This window comes from Pteronotus mesoamericanus, unplaced genomic scaffold (genome assembly GCF_021234165.1).
Source record: "Pteronotus mesoamericanus isolate MK-2021 breed Mesoamerican mustached bat unplaced genomic scaffold, CSHL_Meso_final contig_27, whole genome shotgun sequence".
Classification (NCBI taxonomy): domain Eukaryota; kingdom Metazoa; phylum Chordata; class Mammalia; order Chiroptera; family Mormoopidae; genus Pteronotus; species Pteronotus mesoamericanus.
Window position 1 is genome coordinate 20,848,516 of NW_026555115.1, and position 19,305 is coordinate 20,867,820.

The window sequence follows — 19,305 nt, forward strand, 5'->3', positions numbered from 1 at the left end:
TATCCTGAGTAACTGAATATGTGCATATAGGATAGGACAAAAATAGGCTTACCAGTTCATATGGAAAAATAACACAATAATTAACAAATAATACAAGAATAAACTCTGTTTTATATTCTCACAACTAAAAATCTACTTTTACCCCATCCTGTATTTAAGACAAAAATCTTAAATAATTATATTTGCTTATGTTTGAAGCCAGAATAGACTGAGTAAAATTAGACCTTGGAGGGTCTTTTGTATGTATAATGGTTATTTATTGCCTTCTACCTGAATTTGGGTCACCTGTTAAAGTGAGGCTGAAGACTTTCAATTAAGTGCCATATTCACGTATTGTACATATTTCAGTGTGGTTATTTTGTTTTTGGGGTATTTTCCAGCTGTATGTAGATAATTGACATATAATTGTAACTTCTCTTATTCATATTTTATTCTCTCCCAGTGCCTTTTAAATCCCAAATAAAGAAATAAAAGAATAAAATACAAGACTGATTGTATTTTCACTTATTAAAAAATTTACATGTGTCAGGAATTGAGGAAATGTTAAAAAGTACAAACCTGCAACTAGAAGATGGCTAAGTTCCTGAGACCTAATGCACAGCATAGTGATTAGAGTAAACAATATTGTATAGTATACTTCAAAATTACTATGAGACTAGATCTTAAATGTTATCACCACAGAAAAGAAATGTTAGATAAAGCTACAGTGGTAGTCAATTGCAATATATAAATGTATCAAATCAACAAATGGTACACCTTAAACTTACAGTTATATGTAAATTGAATCTTAATTTATTAAAAAACAAATTTAAAAAAACTTGTACTTGATAACCTCACACAACCTATTGATACTATTACTGAAACTCTAGAAAGTCTTGAAGAGTTTAGACTGAAAAAAAGTGTTTTATTAAAATAGAATTTTAGGCCATATCATAGTGGAGTAACTGATTAAATTATTTAATACTAACAGTTACATAATAAGTCCAGATATGTTCAGTTATTTGTGTTGCTGAAAGCCAGAGTCAAAACATTGCAAAACAGATATTTTTAAATAACCATTGTTTAGATTAATTGTCTTTAGAGACTTTTTGCAGCAGTAGAACCTTTCTTTGAAGAAAATATTTTTCAGAAATCCAGTATGTAAAAGAAGCAAAAAGGAGTACTGCTTTGACAAATTGACTTTGCTCTCAAGAAAACTCACCAATATTAAGTTTTCAGGTTGAACCAATATTTTAAAAAATGCCTTTTGCTAGTCAGGTATCCTGGTTAAACAAGTCAAGGATGATAGCACCTGTTCCTTAGCAAATAAAATGTTATCATTTTAAAAATAAGCTTATGGCAAAGTTAGCAGAAGAAAAGCACCACCCCCTACCCGTTTTTTAAAAGACTAAAATATATTGGTTTTACCTACTTGGAAATAATAGCAACAGGAAGGACCCAGTGTTTTTCTCTTAGAAGACATTAGCCTATCCGAACATAAGTGAGGTGTTGTCTAAAAGAAAGAGATCTAGTAGTGGCACTTTTGCAGATGGGTGACTAATCCAAGGACAGATCACACATTCTTTTAAAGAAAGAAGCATAGACTAGACTCCAAAAGTGTACTCTGTACATGTTCTTCAACCTCACCTCCTCAGCAGTAATGCCTCAATTCCTCATAAGAGAAGGAAAAAAGCTTCCTTACATTTCTTAATTTAGAATACTTAACATTCCCTGCACACACGCCTTTATGTACTTGTTCCCTGGGTTAGTACAGTTTCTAAGGCCTATCAATAAAGATAATTCTTATTGAGTCTTGAATTTTTTTCCTCTGTCCTCAGGGAAATTCAGGGCTTGGTTTCAGCATTGCAGGAGGTACGGACAACCCACACATTGGAGATGACTCAAGTATTTTCATTACCAAAATTATTGCAGGGGGAGCAGCTGCTCAAGATGGAAGATTGAGGTATGTTTTGTACTTTGTTATGATAGTGAATCCACCTCGTATATTTTTATTTAGGCAAACTAAGCAAGGTATAAATACAAAAAGAAACAGTATCATAATAATTAACATAAGATAGATGCCAAAATAATGAATGAATGAATGAATGAATGATATAATTGTGCTCTAAGCATTGTTTCTTTCATTTAAGAATTTAATTTTATCTTTTGTATTTTCAAATAAATTCATGAAATATTTCGTGTTTTCTGAGTATGAAATATATATAAACTTATTTCAAGATATAAGGATCAGATATATGAGTTTGTATTTCATACCATAAAGACTATGCAAACTTCAAATGTATTTTTCTTAATTGAAGAGATGAAAATAACGTTGGTCCTTTGTTTAAATTTAGTGTTCCATTTCAGGAGATATCTTTAGCATACCTATTTATTTCCTTAGGCCATAAATTATGGCACTTTTTTATTCCCTTGCTATAGACAGATGGGGCGATACAGATATAGACAAATCTGAAGTTTCAGGACTAAGTATTTTATATGGTCTGTTAAAAACATTTTAAGGTTACTGGTATTTCATGCAGCTCTTCAGTTTCTAAACTCACTGGGTATAACATGGTATACTAATGAAATTAGTTAAATATAAAATTAATAATTTGACTATTCAAAAATTAACAATATGACTATATAGACATGTACTTCCTGACTCTGTTACCTTTTATTTGTGCATCTTATATGAAAATTAGTATGTTCCATTAGTTTCACTGAAGAACATATTTATAAGATACCACTGTCTTTGGATAGAATTTCTTTTCTCTAAATATTAAAAGTCAGTTAGATATAGAATCTTATCAGGATCACTTTTAACATTTTAACTATGTTTTTTTCCCCTTCCCTGCCCAATTTGAAATGACCATCTTCTTTCCCCCAAACTGAGATCAGAGCAGGGGGAAAAATGAGAACTAGGAACAAAACAACTTGACATTTTACTATGTCAAATTAAGATAAATTACTTACATGAGAAACCTTTTAATTAAGATACATGAATATCAATGGATAACAATTTTTTTAAATCAAGTAAGCTGGAAAAAGCAATTAAAACTTATTTTTGGGTAAATCTCAGTTTTGCCGCTTACTTTCTCTGTGACCTTAAACTAGTTACTCAGTCTGGGCCTCAGTTTTCTTTTCTTTGAATCACAACTCTGTCGGTCATTACCTGAGTGGCCTTGGGAAAGTTATTCAAACTCCTTGTGTAGCTCCATCTGTAAAATAGTGATATAAATATGTACCTATCTTACAAGGGTTAAGCACTAAGAGGAATACCTGGCATGTGGTTAATGCTAAATAAATATTTGTTATTTTTGTAAAATATTAAGGCCTACAGGTAATATGCATACAGCTGTCATTATTATTCAATATTTTTGTATAATCCATTACTTGCACTGTTTCTTTTGCTGGCCATTGGGAAATGTTTGTATTTATGAGTATTTGATACATTGGAACTTAACATGAAGTTTCTTCATTTATATTTTCTCTAGTAAGTGATCCTGTTTACCATAAAATGAAAAGGGCAACAAAAATTGGCAAAGTGAAAAATTGATATTTACATTTTAATATTTATTATTTTTAATTTTTTTCCTCAGGGTCAATGACTGTATATTGCGAGTAAATGAAGTAGATGTTCGTGATGTAACACATAGCAAAGCAGTTGAAGCATTGAAAGAAGCAGGGTCTATCGTACACTTGTATGTAAAAAGACGGAAACCAGTATCTGAAAAAATAATGGAAATAAAGCTCATTAAAGGTCCTAAAGGTATAAATAAATCAATCTATGGCAAGTTGAGTGAAAAATCTTTGAGTTAAATATAACTAAGAAGTTAATTATGACACATTCTAAGATTAACAATACTGGTAATCTGTAGAACTTGCATGAATTTTTAGAATTTCTGTTACTTCTACTGATTTTTGTCTTAAGTAGAATTTTACTTAAATACTTGGAAGTAACGTATAATGTTGATATTAACTTGTAACCTTTATAGTATGTTAAATGCAAGTACATAAACTAAGTTAAAAGAAGAAAATACGAATGCATCATTAGTAGTTCATCTGCAATGAAGACTTAATGTTAACATGTGAGTTCTAAATCTTGAAAACTTTGATGGAATAGAGGATAGATAGAAATATTGATTCCAGTTTGTGGTTCATGGAAGAGATGGTACTCCAACGAACAAAAAAAGGAATAGAGAGCTACAAATTTGTTTGGTACTGAAGCTGTGGGATTTATGAATTCCAGAAATGTCTTATTTAAAATTAATTCATAGAATATTGTAAAAATAGCAAAATTATCCACATTTCTGAAGCCTCTTCTGCCTACCACCAGCAGTTTAATTGTTTCAATCTCATGAAGGTATTAAAAGTATTAGTAAGAAGCAGATAATGTTGGAAACTGCAGTGAAACATAATTTTACATAATTTGTCTCTTTGAACTAACAAACCTGTTTAAAGTCTCATTTACAAAGAGACTTTAAGACATAACCTGGGAGGGAGAGAAAGGAGCACCTATATTTACAGTTGCCCCCTGATTACAGAACAAATATTTAAAAATTTAAGAGTAGGTAAGTAGATCCCTTTCTTTTTTAAAAATATTAGTATGAAATTATCACTTAATTTACATTCATTTCTTTGTGGACTGAAGTTCACTTTTATTGATGAGATTCTAAAACTAGTGTTTTCTAAACAGGTCTTGGGTTCAGCATTGCTGGAGGTGTTGGAAATCAACATATTCCTGGGGATAATAGCATCTATGTAACCAAAATAATTGAAGGAGGTGCAGCACATAAAGATGGTAAACTTCAGATTGGAGATAAACTTTTAGCAGTAAGTATTAGAAATGTTATTTTATAAATTATGTCATTTTTTCCCGACAGACTCTGGAATTTCAACATTCCAGAAATGTTGAAGTGATTTAAATGAGTAAAAATTGGCCCTACTTTAGTCAAAACCTGCAAATAATTCTTGGTTTTATCTCTTGTTTTTCATTTCTATTTCCTCCAGCTCCCCCTCCGTTTTTCTGTTGTTCTTCCCACCCCTCCCCACCCCCTTTTCAATTTTTTGTTGAAGGGTTAGGGGCTTGGATGTACAGAATTGTTTAATATAATTCTTAGATTCATACCACAGTGTCATCCTTTGTTCGTGTGTGACCTTTTTTTCTTTTTAGTTTCACACTTAAATTAATTGATTAGTTTATTTATAATATAATGAAAACTGATAGTCATTTTCCAAACCAAGAACTAGAACAATAATTTGTCATTCCTTTACATTTCAAAAATTGTTTAATCACACATATATTTGTCTAAATATTTTGTTTACTGAAATTTTTCTAAAAGGCTATTATGCTACATATACTCTTTTAATACTTTTTCCACTATATATTGTTTTACTCAGACCTATCCATATTGTTGAGTAGAGCTGAAATTTATCCGTTTCACCTCTATTTAATATTCTGTTCTGGGACTATACTACAATTTATCTAATCTTCATCAATAAATGTCTTAGCCCATGCATGTTCCATAGAAGAAAAACCACCATACTAACAATGTGTAATGGGGGAGTGGAATCTTAACAAACCTAGAGTGAATGAAAAAAGTGAGGCAGAGAATAAGGGAAAGCCAATACCAGGCATTATGTTTCCGAGCTTGCTATAATATAAGAAAATGCACTTGATTGTTTGTCATGTAGGACAGTCTTCCAAGCAAGTAATGTAAAACCACTAAGCCTTAGATCAAGCCATCAGGAAAAAGAAAGGATTTGTCTGTTGGCCCTTTTAGTCCTCCATCTCTCTGTAATTAGAATTTGTCCTAAGGGGGTTAATTTTCGGACTCTATTACCCAACTCCTTTGGGAAAATTCTAGAGAAATCAGCTCCCTCACTCTGTGGCACAACACTTCTCCTGAACATGGAAATGGTGAGAGGAGCTAGATGGAGCCTTAGTAATCTATGCAGGTCAGAGATGGGCTTTTGACGTGTTAGACTCTCACTATGTGAAACATATCAGCCATGCCCAAGCCCAGTCCTTACTGCAGAAAAGGTTGAAAGAGCTGGTAATAGTAGGTGAGAAGAGAAGTAGCCAGGAATCTCCACTAAGCAAACAGCCAAAGCCTCATGGGCAAGTAGGTTCAAGTAAATCTGAAAAGGCACATGTAGGGGCAAATTGGGTTCTTTTCTTCTTTTTATGTTTGTTTGGTTGTTTTTTTTTTTTACTATGAATAATTTGCTGGGAGAACCTACTATGTGTTCTAGTGAACATGTATAGGGTACAAGAGTTTCATGTATTTACCTAAGCATGGAATTTACTGCATCATGGGGTATCAGTAACATTATAACTATCATTTTCCAAACTGCTTGTAAAGATTTTACATTTGTATCAGCAATATATAAATGATTCCTTTGTTCTGCATGCTGTCCAGTACTGCTTATTGTTGCAGCAAGGAGACAGATTGAATCTTTTTTTTAGTTAATGATGGAGAAGAGAAAGGAACTGACCTTGAAATGCTTTTCCCTAACTTACCCTCCCTCTCAGAGCTATGACTTGTCACTCTTTTCCAAACTATAGCCAACGCCCCCTCACCATCACCTGGACACACACACACTCACACACACACACTCTCTCTCTCTCTCTCTCCCCCCCCTTCCCTCCCTCCCTCTCCCCCCACCAAACACCACACACACATATGAGAAGTAGTTCAGAAGAAATTTCCTTCTCCACTGTTTCTCAACTGTTATTTTTTTAATGTCTTGGATACCATATGGTTTCCTCAGAATGTTTTAGTGGTAGGGAGCCAACAATTTATACCGATTTAACATTTAATGAGGCTTTTGTTGTCATAATTCCACTGAAACTATTCAGTTCTTAGTTTTCATCTTAATTGACACATCAAGTATTTGACATACCTCCTTCTTTCATCAGACAGTTTTTTCATTTGCTGAACAGTAACCTTCTGTCTTCATATTTCCTGTACCTCATTAGTTACTCCTCATTCTCCTTTTTGGTGCATCTTTTCCCTAACCTCTAAATGTAAAATGATCCAAACTCAATCCTTGTATATTTCTTCTTCTCTCTTTGACAAGTGGTCAGATGACTTAATGGGTCTCATTTGCACATGATACTGATAAGTATTGTTTTCTGAACTTCTGTTTTTTTTTCACATGAACACCACTTTTGTGCATGGTCAAAATACTGGGTTGGCCAAAAAGTCTGTTTAGTATTTTCTGTAAAATAAAGACACATTTTTCACTTTGACCAATAACTTTATTGATGTGTATATTTTAGGTATGTCAACTCTGTCCCATGTGATATAATGTTGATTGTTCTCAATGTCTCGATTTGATCGCTATCAGCTTCAACTGGTCTACCCACTCGACCATGGAGCATCATCTAGTGAGAAATCTCCAGCACAAAATTTTGCAAACCAGTTTTAACACATTTGGTCAGTCACAGTACCTTCTCCACAAATCTTATTTTGCACTTCAGTTGTGTTTTTATCTCTCTTGAAGAAATAAAGCATAATATGCCAAAAATGTTGCATATTTTCTCTGTCACAGTACAGTCTAACAAAATTATTTCAAATGAAGTTAAAAACAACTAAGTGCTACAAGAGCTATCCTATAGAAAAAAAGCAAACAAACTTTTTGGTCAACCCAATATAAAAAAGTTCTAACTTTTGTTCTTGTCACAACATTTGAAAAACCTAAGAGATTTCATCTAGTCTCCTTTTTATGTCTCAGGTCATCTCAAATTTAATATATCTAAAAATGAATTTTTGAGTCCTTCCCCCAGTCCTTGCCCTCCTGCTCTTTGCACAGTCTTCACATTTCATTAAATGAGAACTTTATCTTTCTATTTGCCCAGATCTAACTTAAGAATAACCCTCTTTCTTTCACATTCCACATTGAATCCCTTAGCAAATCTTGTCAGCTCTTTTATCACTTATCTAATGCTAACTAACTCTCTCTCTCTCTCTCTCTCTCTCTCTCTCTCTCTACTAAGACAATCATTGATCTGCTTACTGTTCTGCAATTCAAGTAGAGATAGGGCAGCCTATCTCAATTCCCCATAATGTCAACTGAGGTGGCTCAACTAGGGCCAGGGATCTACTTTCAAGTTTGCTCACATATGGCAGACAAGTTGTTGTTGGCTGTCAGCTGATACCTCAACGGGGGCTATTAACCAAGTGTTAATTCTCCAGTGGCCTCTCCAGATGGCTAAGTTGGGTGTCTCACAGGTGGTCAGGTTCTATGAGGAGCATACCAACAGAAAGCTTTCTGGGACAAGATCCAGTGCGTGGCATTTATCAATCCTCTGTCTGCATCAGTTACTAATGTGTCATTGACTAAAGCTAGTTACATGGCCCAGCAAGATTCAGTGTAGGAGGGGATCTTACAAAATGTGAATACCAAGATGCATGGCTCACTGCAGGCCACCAAAGGAAAAGTATACCACAGATATATTTCAAAATGCAGGCAGTACTAACTATACATGGTAGTTTGAGACTATAAAAATTATGCAACTGAAACCCTGCAAAGGAATATTAATAATCAATGGGGAAAGTTAGTTCTGTGATGTTTAGAGATTTTTTCCAAAACATTAAAACTCCCCTGTTGATTATACAGGTATAAATTAGGGCAATGACAAATACACTAAATTTTAGAATTAAAAAAAAATAGTATTTTATTTCCTTGCCAAAAAATTTTACCAAAAATAAGGTCAATCTAAACCTAAAGCTAGCATAGGAAGAAAGGAAATAATAAAGATTAGAGTAGAAATGAATGAAATAGACAATAGGAAAACCATAGAAGAGATCAGCAAAACAAAAACTCGATTCTTTGAAATGTCAACAAAATTGACAAACAGTTAGCTAGACTGACCAAGAAGAAAAGAAGCCTCAAGTTTCTAAAAGTAAGAATTAAAAAACACAGGCAATACTTTTATTTATGAACAAACTATATGCCAACTCATTAGAGAAATGAAATGGACAAATTCCTAAAAAGACACAAAGTACCACACTTCTATTCAGCCATGCTGCTGATAGGCAGGACAATAAAAAGACATTCAGATTGGGAAGGAAAAAGTACAATTACATTTGCAATAGAAAATCCTAAGGAACCTACTAATACAACTAATAAGTTTAGCAAGGTTGCAGGATTCACCACCACCACCTAAAACTACTCCTTTTACACAGAAGATACATAATGGACACCAATAAATAATTGAAAAAAAACCTCAGCCTGAATATTAAAAATCGAAATATAAATTTAAGTATAATTGATGTACAAATTAAAATATGCATCATTTTGCAGGCTTTTTAATAAATTGATAATATTCAGTGTTTGCAACAGTCTGAGTAGATGAGCACTCATTCTGTGTGTATAAATTACTAAATCCATTCATTTAGAAGAATGGTTTAAATATCTGTTAAGATTAGAGTGGCTGAATAAATTATTATAGAACTACACAATGAGGTATTGTATGACAAGGTTTTAAATGAGGCAGTTCTTTGTGGCCCAACATGGAATCATCTCTAAGATACATTATAGTCAAAATCCAGTTGCAGAACAAAAACCTTAATATGGTCTCATTTTCTTTAAAAAAAAAAACGACTAAAATATACCTACACACATTCTTAAAATTGCCTACAGGGAAGGAGTTTCAGCCTTGGGGATTGGAAGGGAATAGGGGCTGGAATCAAGATTGGCTGTTCATTAGCATATAAAAACAACTTCACTTATTACCATAAGCAACTCCCTAATATAGACAATTAAAATGGGTATTTTCTTTCCACACCCCTTTGTATTCCTTAGATCAGCCCATATTTTCCATATCTTCAGATGTAATTTTTTCTCACCAAAAAGAAAGCAAGTGAAAATGTTTTAAAATAAATGTCTTGGGGATTTTCTTTTAGGTGAATAGTGTGTGTTTAGAAGAAGTTACTCATGAAGAAGCAGTGACTGCTTTAAAGAACACATCTGATTTTGTTTACTTGAAGGTAGCAAAACCCACAAGTATGTATATGAATGATGGCTACACTCCACCTGATATCACCAACTGTAAGTCTCTTTGCCTTAATCCATGTTATTATATCCTTAGATGTTATATATTTTAATAAAAGTTTCCCAATATAAAGTTTAAGCAATATACAAATATTTTTAAAGGAACTATTAAGCATTTTGACCTAATAGATTTTAAAAATCAGTTTTAAGTTAGAATCTTCATAATGATGGGCCCATTTTATAGCAGTAATTGATTCTCAAACTTTTATGTAAATATCAGTTGCCAAAGGTATTTCCAAATAATGCAGATTCTTATTTTAATAGTTTTGGAGTACAGAAATTTACTTCAACAGGCAATTTATTCTTTCATTTATTTTTTAGATATTTTTAGTAGTTTATTTTTTGTTGTATTTTTTTCCATTACCAGCAATTGATTCTTTTAACAAGCAAGATAATTCTAATGCTTCTAGTGATTCTGGTTCATGACCCACACTTTGAGAAACACCAATTTAAAATACAGTATTTCTAAAACTTGCACTTTTCTATACTCTCAACTGTACACACATACTATTTCTGTACTACAAGCTCCTACTGTATTGCCTAACTATATTTGTGTACAATACAGTTGTGTTGCCTAGAACTGAATTGTTATGAAAGTACTTATGTAATGTTTCCTATTTGATTGTCAGTTTTTTTAATGTACAAGCTGAGATGAGATTTAAATATATTTTAATGTGTTTGTGTTGATTGAAAAAAATGCAAGTTTTATTTGTTTGCAGAGTTGATATTAGAAGCACCAATGTGTAATATAAAGATCTTAAATGCACTCCTTATAATCTGCTTCTCCAAACATTCCTTATTTAAATTGTAGAGGTATTTGTGATTTTGTAAGAGGCAATATTTCCAATTTTAAACTTGTCAGACTTCATTACCAGCACTAATCACTGTAGTAACAAATTGTATTCCAAAATGTAGTCCTGACTGGTTTAGCTCAGTTGGTTGGAGCATTGTCCCATAACTGAAAAAATGCAGGTTCAATTCCCAGTCATGGCACATACCTAGGTTGCCGGTTTGATCCCCAGTCTAAGTGTGTATCGGAGGCAAACAGCCAGTGCTTCTCTCTCACATCAATGTTTCTTTTTCCTGCTTCCTCTCTCTAAAAGCAATGAAAAAATGCCCTTGGGTTAGGATTATTTTTTTTAATTTTTAAATAATACAAGAAAGAAATGTATATACTATCCTCCAATGATACATCTTTATTATCTGCTCATTGAGTCCTTATTTACTCAAGTATAACTAAATTATAGTATTCAGTCTCTTTAATAGACAAGAATGATGTCATGTTTCATTTGTGTCAGAAAAAAAATTTGCTACTTGTTTAAAATGCTTGCATATAATTGATCTTGCACACAAACTTTGTGTGAGGGCTTTTTGTATTTTAATTTGTGATTAGAGATGCAAATTCAGTAGTAAGCTATTTTATTCTCCAGTTTAACTATGAATCTTATTATGTTAACATATCTATTCAAAACAACTATGTACACTACTCAGCTAATAAAAAAGAATGCTATCTTACCATTTACAATAACATAGATAGACCTGTAGGGTATTGTGCTAAATGAAATAAGCCAGAGAAAGACAAATGCTATATGATTTCACTTATATGTGGAATCTTAAGAAAAACAAAGGAATAAACAATACATAAACAGACCTATAGATAGAGAACAAGCTGATGGTTGCCAAAGGGAAGGTGGGATGGGAGAAACAAGTAAAAAAGAGACAACTATGTGCAAATTTGTGACAGTTCCATGAATTAAGAATTGGTATGCTGTTTATGGCCAAATATACAAATAGCCAGGCTGGTTTCTACAAATATGTTGAACTGAAAAAAAAATTTATTGAATTATCTCTTTTTATTTACAATAACACATTTTAAAAATGGAAGAACTAGTCCTAAAGAATAGTAATTAAAGAATGATTTGTTAATTTCCCTATATGCACCTGTTATTGAACTAATGGAAAAACACTTTTCAACCTTTTTCATCTCAGGGCACATATAAACTACTAAAGTTCTGTGGCACACCAAAAAATGTATTTTTTGCCAAACTGACCAAAAAAATTAGATTGATTTTGATTGATTTACAAAAAAGAGAATAATAGAAATTACCCACCCTTTTTTTTTTTCGTAGTGACTTTTTAGAAAGTAGGTACCTATACTTACTTGTATATGAGGATTTCTGGTACCAAGAATTAACAAACAAGGTACAGCCTTATTATGCAGCATGACCAATTAAGATGTAACTCTGTTATATGACCTGTATATTTATGTTTTAAGACAGGGCATAAACACTGGACGGCTATTGTTGTGTTGACTGTTGTCATTTTTTATTTACAGTACATACATAGGATTAGAGATGTAGGCTTTTTTTTTTAATCCTCACCCAAAGGAATGCTTATTTATTTTAGAGAGAGGGGAAGAAAGGGAGAGAGGGAGGGGGAGTAACATTGATGTGAGAGAGAGACATCAATTGATTACTCTCGCATGTGCTCTGACTGGGGACCAAACCTGCAACCCAGGCATGTGCCCTTGACCTGGAATCAAATCCACAACCCTTTAGTTTATGGGACAACAGTCCAACCAACTGAGCCACACTGGCCAAGGCTATTGTCATTTTTTCATTTGACAATCTAAGGGAAAAGAGATCAGTGCCCCTAACTAAACAGTCAGGTATTGCATGTTCTAAAATTTCTTGCTGCACACCAGTGTGCCACAGCACACCAGTTGGAAATCACTGTAATAGAACATATGAGATTGTTGAAGTTTACCTTTCTAGTTTAACTTTGTCATAATGTTCTGTTTCCATATCCTTCTCATCTTAGGCAACTACAATTATGATTTTTGTTATGTACTTCCAATTTATGTTCATACGACATGTGCAGTTTATGAATTTGTACTTTTTAAGAAAAATTTGTATTTAAAAACTTTTTACATAAATGATTTTTACCTATCAGACTATTCATCTTATTGCCTGTTCTTTGTTAGTCATCTAGTGTCTTCATCAGTTTGTCTTTAGTCACTAAAGATCTTAGTGTCAAGCCCGTTGTCCTCCTTGCTACTACTCTTCATGTTGTCATTCTTAGTAATGTCCAATCAAAATCCACACTGATGATTCATTCAGCAGCCTGGAGTCGTTGTTTCCTGATCTCTTTAGTTATCCTGCTTTCCACTTACAGCTCAAATACTTGTCAAGATAATAATTTACATCTTGTCATCAATACCTTCACCACCTCTAAAATCTTGATTTAAATCATCTCATTCTCTGACTACATTCCTCATTTCTCCTACTCTTACTCTACAGTTTATTCTCATTTTGACCTTCAGTAATTTGACACTGTTACTTGGTTGCCTCTGTGTCTTAAATTGCCTACTTTGTTTTTAAGCTTAGCTTCCATAGATTGTCATGATATTCATTCACTTCTTTGCACATGTTGTCTCTCTTGCCCCCTCTTTTGTCAGCAGAATCCTAATCATGATTCATCTTGCTGTATTCCTCTATTCTTGCTTCCTGAAAAGCACAAAATTGTAGTTAAAGTTACAACCATAAATCTCAGATGGGGCCATGCTCATATTTTGTAACCAAAATGTGGATAATAACCCCAAAGTGTGGTACCCAGCAATATAAGTAGGTTTATTACTGAAAGAAAAAAAAGTTCATCGATCTAACAGAGAACATAATTTCTTTGCTGGCATTAAAATACTCATGCTTTTGCATTATTTGTCATCTCACTATTAATTCACATTCTCTTGAGCTTGAAGGCCTTGTTAAACTTCAGATTTGGTCACATATATCTTACTACTTCAGCTTCTTTCAGCTGCTTCTCTCCCAAACATTGAGGGACTTAGGAATTAATCTTGATATCTAAGGACAATAAATTAAACTCCCTTGTTTTGTAGTTCTCTAGAGAATCTTCTAAGCTAGGATTTTAACTTCAGAAATAGCATTGTGTTAGCTAATCCTTCTTGGGGGCTATCATTTCTCTATTAGAAACATTAATTTTTAGTCCCTGCTGTGTGAGATACTATGCCTTGCATGTGAGAATGACCCCTCTGGAAAGGATCCATTGAGTAAATGCAAAGCCTCTGAGAATGGCAGAGAAAAGGTACATTTTCTGGCTTGGGCAGTAGACTTGTCCAAGCTATGTGTTGTGTTGTGTTGTATTTGTTGTGTTTTGTTTTGTTTTGTTTTGTTTTGTTTTTCCAGCCAGACTTGATAATACAACAAAGAAATTTCAATCAAAATCAGTGAACTCTGGTCTTTTAAACTTTGAAAAACCAGTGATTGTAGAGGTTCACTTGAGTGTCTGTTGCTTTAGGGCATATCACCTAGGAAGGACTTTGAACTTTCAAAGTCAGGAGCCATTAATAGAAAGTTCTTTGGCTCAAATGCAAAAGAGTATCTTACATATTAACTGGACAGGAAGCAAGTGCTGTTGAACACTGCAAATCTATAAAACCAAATATATACTATACTTCCAAGCACTGTGCTATCAACAGACATGGTAGGCATTTTTCTTTTTGTATGTTTACAGGGAAATAGAAATGCATAGATACTGCCTCCTTTTGATAAAGCATACATTTTTTCCAGTACACCAGTTCCAGTCATTATGTGTTATCTTTCATTTAGGTTACTTCTTTTGGTTACTTATCAGACCATTACAGTAATTTGAACTAATGATCCAGACACTTTTTCTTTTTTACTCCCACTATGTATTATTATACTTTTTGCATAGAAGTCAGTCAGTAAAATAATGAAAGAAGAGATTAATATATAATTAAATGATCATTGTTCTTTAAATAAGTGTTACAGTGAAATTTTGAAATGTTTTTTAACTTTATCATAGTTAAAGCCTCAAGCAAGTTAAATATTGCTTTCTATGTGTTTTGATAATCATGCCAATAATTTAGATGTGTTTATGGAAGGTACAACTGAAATGTGTTGCTTACCTGGATCAGGAATGACCTAATAATGTTCTGTTCTTAGCTCTTGCTAGATTTACAATCTATGATATTTATTATTATTTAAATGAACCAATAGTTGTGGCTTACTTTTTAAATTTTTGCTTGTATGGCACTTTTGCTTTATGGATGCATTAAAAAGGATAATTATAAATTCGATTGACAGATCTGAGCTCATGTCAGGGCACAGACTTTTTTTAATAGATTTTACGTCTTAGAGCAATTTTAGATTCAGAGTAAAAGTAAGCAGAAGGTACAGAAATATACTTGGCATATAGTTCTTCATAATGTTCTTACAGTCTTTTGCATTTCTTTGGTGTTGGTTGTTATTTCTCCTCTTTCCTTGCTGATTTTAATTATTTGTGTCCTCCCTTTTTTTCCCTTGATAAGTCTGATTAAAGGTTTGTCAGTCTTGTTTATCTTTTCAAAGAACCAGTTCTTGGATTCATTGATCTTTTGTATAGATTTTTAGACTCTATTTCATTTACTTCTGCCCTGATCAGTATTGGTTCCTTCTTTTTACTCCCTTTGAGCTTTGTTTCTTGTTCCTTTTCAAGCTCCTTTAAGTGCCAGATTAGATTGTTTATTTGAGCTTTTTCTTGTTTTTTGATTTAGGCCCGTAATGCTATGAATTTCCCTCTTAGGATTGCTTCCCAGTGTCCCACAGATTTTGGATTGTTGTGTCCTCATTTTCATTTGTTTCAGGGTATCTTTTGATTTTTTTTTCCTTGAACTCGTTGACCCATTCATTGCTTAATAACGTGTTACTTAGCTTCCATGCCTTTGTGTATTTTTGAGTTTTCTTACTGTGATTTCTAAATTCATAGCATTGTGGTCAGAGAAGATACTTGATATGATTTCAGTCTTCTTAAATTTACTGAGACTTGCTTTTGTCCTAGCATGTGGTCTATCCTTGAAAACGTTCCATGTGCACTTGAAAAGTATGTATATTCTGCTGCTTTGGGGTGAAGTAATTTAGCCTGTGGTTTAAGGCTTCCATCTCCTTATTGATTTTCTGTGTGGAAGATGTATCCACTGATGTCAATGGGGTGTTAAAATCCCAGACTATAACTGTATTTTTGTTGATCTCTCCCTTTATGTCCATCAAGATTAATTTCACATATTTAGGTGCTTCTATGTTGGGAGCATTAATGTTTACTAGGGTTATATCTTCTTGTATTGTGCCCTTTACCATTATGTATTGTCCTTCTTTGTCTCTTACTGTAGGCTTGGTTTTAAAGTCTATTTTTTTGGATATATGCACTGCTACCCCAGTTTTTTTTTCCTTTTCATTTGCATGTAATATCTTTTCACATCTCTTTACTTTTAGTCTCTGTGTATCTTTTGATCTGAGATGGGTCTCTTTGAGGCAGGATATATATGAGTCTTGTTTTCTTATCCATTCAGCTACCCTCTGCTTTTGGTCAAGGCATTTAAGCCATTTACATTAAAGATGATTATTGATAGATACTTATGTAGTGCATTTTTTTTTTCCTTTCCCTTTTTCTTCTTTTACTTAAATCAAGCCCTTTAACATTTGTTGTAGTACTGATTTAGTGTTAACAAACTCCTGTAGCTTTTTCTTGTCTGGGAACCTCCTTATTTCTCCTTCGATTTTAAATGATAGCCTTGCTGGGTAAAGTAGCCTCGGTTGTAGGTCCGTGCTTTTCATCACCTTGAGTGTTTCATGCCGCTCCCTTCTGGTCTGAAATATTTCTTATGAGTAATCAGATGACATTCTAATTGATGCTCTCTTGTAGATAACTGCCTGCTTTTTTCTTGCTGCTTTTAGGATTCTTTCCTTATCTTTAAGTCTTGTCATTTTAATTATGATGTGTCTTGGTGTAGGCCTTTTTAGGTCCCACTTTCTTGGGACTCTCTGAGCTTCCTGAACTTGTGTGTTCCTTCACCAGATTCATGAAGTTTTTGGTAATTATTTCTTCAGATAAGGTCTCTGTCCCTTGCTCACTCTCTTCTTTTTCTGTCCCATGTCCCATGATGTGATGTTGTTCTGCTTCATGTTGTCCATGTTTCTTAAGCTCTCCTCATTTTTTTAAATTCCTTTTTCCTTTTGTTGCTCTGCCTGATTGTTTCTTTTACTTGTCTTCCAAAACACTATTTTAGTCCTCTGCTTCATCTAAACTACTGTTTATTCCTTCTTCATTTATTATTTATCATATTATTTATTTCAGATATTACATCCTTTATTTCTCTGACTGATCCTTTTTAATGGTTTTTATGTCCTTTTTCATACTGTTAAGTATCCTTTAATCATTACTCTAAACTCTGTATCTGACAAATTGCTTACCTCCCTTTCATCTAGTTCTTCTGGAACATTCTCTTGTTCTTTCATTTGAGATCTGTTTCGTTGTCATACCAGTTTGGCTCCTGCTTTGTATTTTCTGCCTTGGCTGCTAAACTAATCAGTTGTTAAACTGATCAGCTGTTAACTAATCAATCTGTGATCATCTGTGGGACTTAAACACCACAGGGAAGGACAGAGAAATTTCTATGGGCGGGGCTATTTCTTTCCCTCAGATTGATGCCATTCAGGGAGGAGTGCTCTGCATGAGAGAAGTGTCTCCTGCAGTATGGAAAATGACTCAGCACATGGATCCTGCCAGCTGTTTCCTCAGCTCTGTCCCCAGGGCCACCAACCCCCGACACCCCTCAAATGTCTCTATTCCACGCTGCCCTCCATTTGCCAGCACCCAGTGTAAGTGGCTGCAAACAAAATTTTGTGCTTTGGCCTTTTAAGAGGCTCTCTGCCTCTCCATCCATCTCTCCCAGACCAACAGAACCCCTGCTGCTTTTCACAGCTTGATATTATCTGGATTCCTTTTTGGCTCTGATGCTGTAAGTTGGGGAGCCCAGCTTGGAGTTTAGACCCCACGCTTCTCAGGGGCAACCCCCCAGCTGCTGAAATATCCCTCCAGCATGTCAGCTGCCGCCTGTGGGAGCCCAACCAACCCTCTCGAATCTCCTCCACACTCCCTACCAGCCACGTTGTGTTGGTTTCTTCTGTCTGTCCATGGTTATAAGGCTTCTCTCCGGCTAATGTTTAGTTGCTTGTTCAAGATGATTTCTCTACAATTCAGCTGAATTCCAGGTTTGTCCTGGGAGGAGATTGGTGTAGCTTCCATTTACTCCTCTGCCACCTTGGATCTCAGTTGAGTTCTTATTTTTTGATCCACCCTGACAATGTCTTATAATTGAAGCATTTAGTCCATTGATGGTCAGAGTGATTATTGATATAGCAGATTAATATCTATTATATTTATTAGTTTTCTATTTGTTGCCCTTCTCTTTTGTTCTGTATTAGTTATTCACTTTTCAGCCTTTTATGGTTTTAATTAAGCATTTTATATTATTCCATTTTGTCTCCTTCCTTAGCATATCTCTTATATTCTTTTTATTCTTTCTTGAGTGTTCGCCCTAGAATTTGCAGTATAAATGTACAAGTAATCCAAGTCCACTTTCAAATAACACTACAGAACTTCATGGGTTGTGTAAGTACCTAATAGTATAATAACCCTGAATCCTCCCTCCAATTACTTGTATCATGGCTGACATTTATATATACATAAGTACACATGCACATGCACATAGTTGAATACAATATTGCTCTTATTTTGAACAGTATTACCTGTCAGATCAAGAATAAGAAAAATAAGTCTCAGTTTACCTTCACTTGCTCCTTCTTTGATGCTTTTTCTTTCTTTATATATAATTGAGTTTCTGACCTATCAACTTTTCCTCCCAAAAAAACATCTTTAAACATTTGAAATGGCAGCTATGCTAACAGCAAATTTCCGAATATTTTATTGATTTTCTTTTTTTGCAGGATTATTTTACGGGATAGTGTGATTTTTTTTTTTTCTGGTGAACACTAAATATTTCCATACCCTTGCTTCTGAGGAAGGAGAATTCACATGTAATTCTTATCTTTGCACCTTTATCAGTAAGGTGGAGGTTTTTTTCTGTGGTTTTTTCCTGGAATTCCTGCCCCCAACCCTTTTTTTCTTTTACTCTTTATAGTTTAAAAAGGATTTGCCTATATGTAGTTTTCTTGGCATTTGTCCAACTTGATGTTCTCTGAGCTTCCTAGATCTGGTTTGGTTTCTAACATTAATTTCGGTAAATTTTCAATCATTATTGTTTCAAATACTTCTTCTATTCATTCCTTTTTTTTTTTTCTTTTTGGTATTTTATTATGTGTATGTTACACCTTTTATAATTGTCCCACAGTTCTTGGATATTCTGTTCTGGTTTTATTGCATTTTTAATTGTTCCTTGTTTGTTTGTTT

At 33.8% G+C, this 19,305-nt stretch overlaps 1 protein-coding gene across 18 annotated transcripts in view; it reads left to right on the forward strand.

Moving 5' to 3' along the window:
* DLG1 (discs large MAGUK scaffold protein 1) overlaps positions 1 to 19,305 on the forward strand; it is a 284,963-nt gene that overhangs the window by 166,370 nt on the left and 99,288 nt on the right. For all 18 annotated transcript variants that reach the window (XM_054575106.1, XM_054575105.1, XM_054575108.1 and 15 more), the window contains 4 exons: positions 1,818 to 1,942; positions 3,579 to 3,748; positions 4,676 to 4,812; positions 9,894 to 10,038. In XM_054575106.1, the coding sequence (XP_054431081.1) occupies positions 1,818 to 1,942; positions 3,579 to 3,748; positions 4,676 to 4,812; positions 9,894 to 10,038 (577 nt within the window). The remainder of the gene's footprint in view (positions 1 to 1,817; positions 1,943 to 3,578; positions 3,749 to 4,675; positions 4,813 to 9,893; positions 10,039 to 19,305) is intronic.